Source organism: Octopus bimaculoides, chromosome 27 (assembly GCF_001194135.2).
Source record: "Octopus bimaculoides isolate UCB-OBI-ISO-001 chromosome 27, ASM119413v2, whole genome shotgun sequence".
Classification (NCBI taxonomy): Eukaryota; Metazoa; Mollusca; class Cephalopoda; order Octopoda; family Octopodidae; genus Octopus; species Octopus bimaculoides.
In genome coordinates this window covers 4,264,934-4,268,115 of record NC_069007.1, presented here as the reverse complement: position 1 = coordinate 4,268,115, position 3,182 = coordinate 4,264,934, and the positions used below count along the sequence as shown (strand labels likewise).

The following is a 3,182-nucleotide window of genomic DNA, read 5'->3' as shown; positions in this document are numbered from 1 at the left end:
AAGGTACAGGAGTGGTTGTGTGGTAAGTAGCTTGCTTACCAACCACATGGTTCCGGATTCAGTCCCACTGCGTGGCACCTTGGGCAAGTGTCTGCTACTATAGCCTCAAGCCGACCAAAGCCTTGTGAGTGGATTTGGTAGACAGAAACTGAAAGAAGCCCGTCGTGTATATGTATATGTATATATATGTGTGTGTTTGTGTGTCTGTGTTTGTCCCCCCCCCCAACACCGCTTGACAACCGATGCTGGTGTGTTTACGTCCCTGTAACTTAGCGGTTCGGCAAAAGAGACCGATAGAATAAGTACTAGGCTTCCAAAGAATAAGTCCTGGTGTCGATTTGCTCGACTAAAGGCGGTGCTCCAGCATGGCCGCAGTCAAATGACTGAAACAAGTAAAAAAGTAAAAGAGTAAAGGCAACACCAACGAATATCCGGAGATGATTTTTTAAATGAGAATATCTGAAATAAACTCGACTGCTCACACAAACGAGGAAACTAAAAATGAACCCAAAACCATGGAGTTGTGAAGTAAATGTCTTAACCACGTAGCTATTCTCCATGTAGCTATACTTGCACCATATGGAAGTTGATAAATGGAAGCTGTGCAGAAGTATACAGGATATCATGTGTAAAAATTTCAAGGATTTGCAATAGGTGTATCAAACAAAAATATCATATGGTATTTTTGTTTGATATAAGGACTTAACCATTTGATACCAGAGATCGATAAAATAAGGCAGTGTATTGGTGTTGACATTGACACCAAAAAACTACCAAAGGAGCTGTCCAATCATAGCTGCAGTCCAATGACTGAAACCAGCAAATGAATGAAAAAAATATTCAACAAATATACGCAAGCATGGCTGTGCGGTAAGAAGTTTGCTTCCCAACCATATGGTTCTGGATTCAGTTCCACCATGTGGAACCTTGGACAAGTGTCTTCCACTCTAGCCTCGGGCTGACCAAAGCCTTGCAAGTAGAATTGGTAGACAGAAACAGAAAAAAGCCTTCCATGGATGTGTGTGTGTGTGTGTGTGTATCTTGTGTATTTGTCCCCCACCACCGATTGACAGCCAGTGTTGGTGTGTTTACATCCCTGTAACTTTACAGTTTAGCAAAAGAGATTGATAGAATAAATCGCAAGCTTTACATAGAATAATAAGTACTGGAGTCAATTCATTCGACTAAGATTCCCCAAAGCAGTACCCCAGCATGGCCACAGACTGACAGGAACAAGTAAAAGGATGAGAGAAAAGAATAAACACAGGAAAGAAAAGAGACAAACCTGGACCAAATCATAGTGACAAGCAGTAGGTTCAAATTTAAATATCTCTCCATCAAATGTGTTAAAGTGTGCTCTTCCCAAAATGCTGCAGGTTCCTGCACATTTGTCTTGAGTACATTTCCATCGACCTCGTACACAAGTGCTAAAACAGAAGCAGAAAACATCTGACAATTCATTGATATATGTTGAACTTGATCTTGAGTATATTTTGGCTTGTGAAGAAGTTTAAATGACAAAACTTCATATGAAGAATTACCTGTCGATCAAAACCCCAATTACACAGAGGAACTTAACAAAATAATTCTGGAAATGGAGGAAAACAATTTCGTTAATAAGGCTGAATCTAAGATTTTAAGGTCAGAAAGAAGAACACCTATATTTTATGGTCTCCCTAAAATACACAAAAAGTTCGAAAGATTTCCTCCATTGCGCCTAATTTACAGTGGATATCAATGTTGTACAGCCAAAATTTCGGAATGGCTGGATGGCTTTCTACTCCCCGTCGCAAAACGATCAAGTTCCTATATTCGAGATACCTTTGATTTTGTATCTAAAATCAACAACTTTTTGAAGTACCGAGGCCATGTTGAGAACTGTTGTTTGGTAACCATGAATGTTTCTTCCTTATATCCCAATATTGACCACAATGAAGGGGTAGAAGCATGCATGGATGCCTTCGAAAAGCGGTCAAAGTATTCCATCAAACTTTCTCTGTAGATTATTGAGGTTTGTGTTATAAAGTAACACAATGACGTTTAGACAAAGATTTTACCACCAGACGAAGGGGTGCGCCATGGGTACCCCCATAGCAGTTAATTTCGCTAATGTCTTCATGACGAAATTCGAGACAGTTACTGAAGACATTCAAATCCCTTCATGGTCATGAACCAATATTCTGGTTACGGTTCATTGACGACGTATTTTTTGTCTGGGAAGGATCACAGAATAGTTTAATGGACTTCTTGCATTTCTGTGATTGTTATGCTAGAAACTATGGCTTTAAGTCCAACATAAAATTTACGTCTAGTTTTTCAAAAACTATCGTTGAATTTTTGGACACAAAAGTCAAGTTTTGTGGGGGAAGAATAGTGAGAGTTATTTTGCAAGTCCACGGTATCCCACATTTATCTCCACTGCCGCTCCGATCATCTACATCATCTTATTCGGTCAAATCCGAAATCCCAATTTTTGTGGATAAAACGGATTTGTACTGACAACGGATTTGTACTGCTTTTGTATATCATTATGTCAAACACGATCACAGTGAATCACGATTAACGGAAATAACAAATGAAATAGCTAAGATTAGCAAAGAAAGTCAAACCTACACGCATAATGTTACCAAACATAATACAATAGAAGACAGAATTCCTTCAGTGTTTAGCTGGCACCGACATTTCGCTAGCATTTCAAAAGTGTTGCATGAAAGTTACCAGCATGTGGCGAAAAAATATCCTCGCTTCAAACAGATATTTCCTCAGCCACCTAGTTGTAGCCTTTAGACGGAATAAGAATATAAGAGAATTATTGACCTCTATATCTGACTCCAAGAAAACGAACCTCAAAGAACAGCTGCAAGAGAGGTAAGCTCTGTTCATTGTGCAACAACATGAGTGAAGTGAATTCCATTAGAAATCATAACAGAAATGTTATGATTTATACAGAAAGTGGAACATGTAAAGATTCCCATTTGGTGTACGCTGCAGAATGCACGAAACACAACTTAATTTATGTTGGTTGTACAACAGAACAATTAAACAAAAGGTTTAATGGGTACAGATTCGATGTCAGGCACAAGAACAGTAGCTCAACAGAACTTGCTGAACATTTCGTTTCAAGCGGCTGCAATTTTGAAGAAGACTTGAAAGTGCACATTCTCAAAAAATATTCTGAATCT

The 3,182-nt window shown here is 38.8% G+C and overlaps 1 protein-coding gene across 1 annotated transcript in view; it reads right to left on the bottom strand.

Annotated features, from left to right (window-relative positions):
• LOC106874879 (SCO-spondin) overlaps nt 1-3,182 on the bottom strand; it is a 68,590-nt gene that overhangs the window by 33,892 nt on the left and 31,516 nt on the right. Inside the window, exon 13 of the mRNA XM_052977248.1 lies at nt 1,286-1,427. Within this exon, the coding sequence (XP_052833208.1) occupies nt 1,286-1,427 (142 nt within the window). The remainder of the gene's footprint in view (nt 1-1,285; nt 1,428-3,182) is intronic.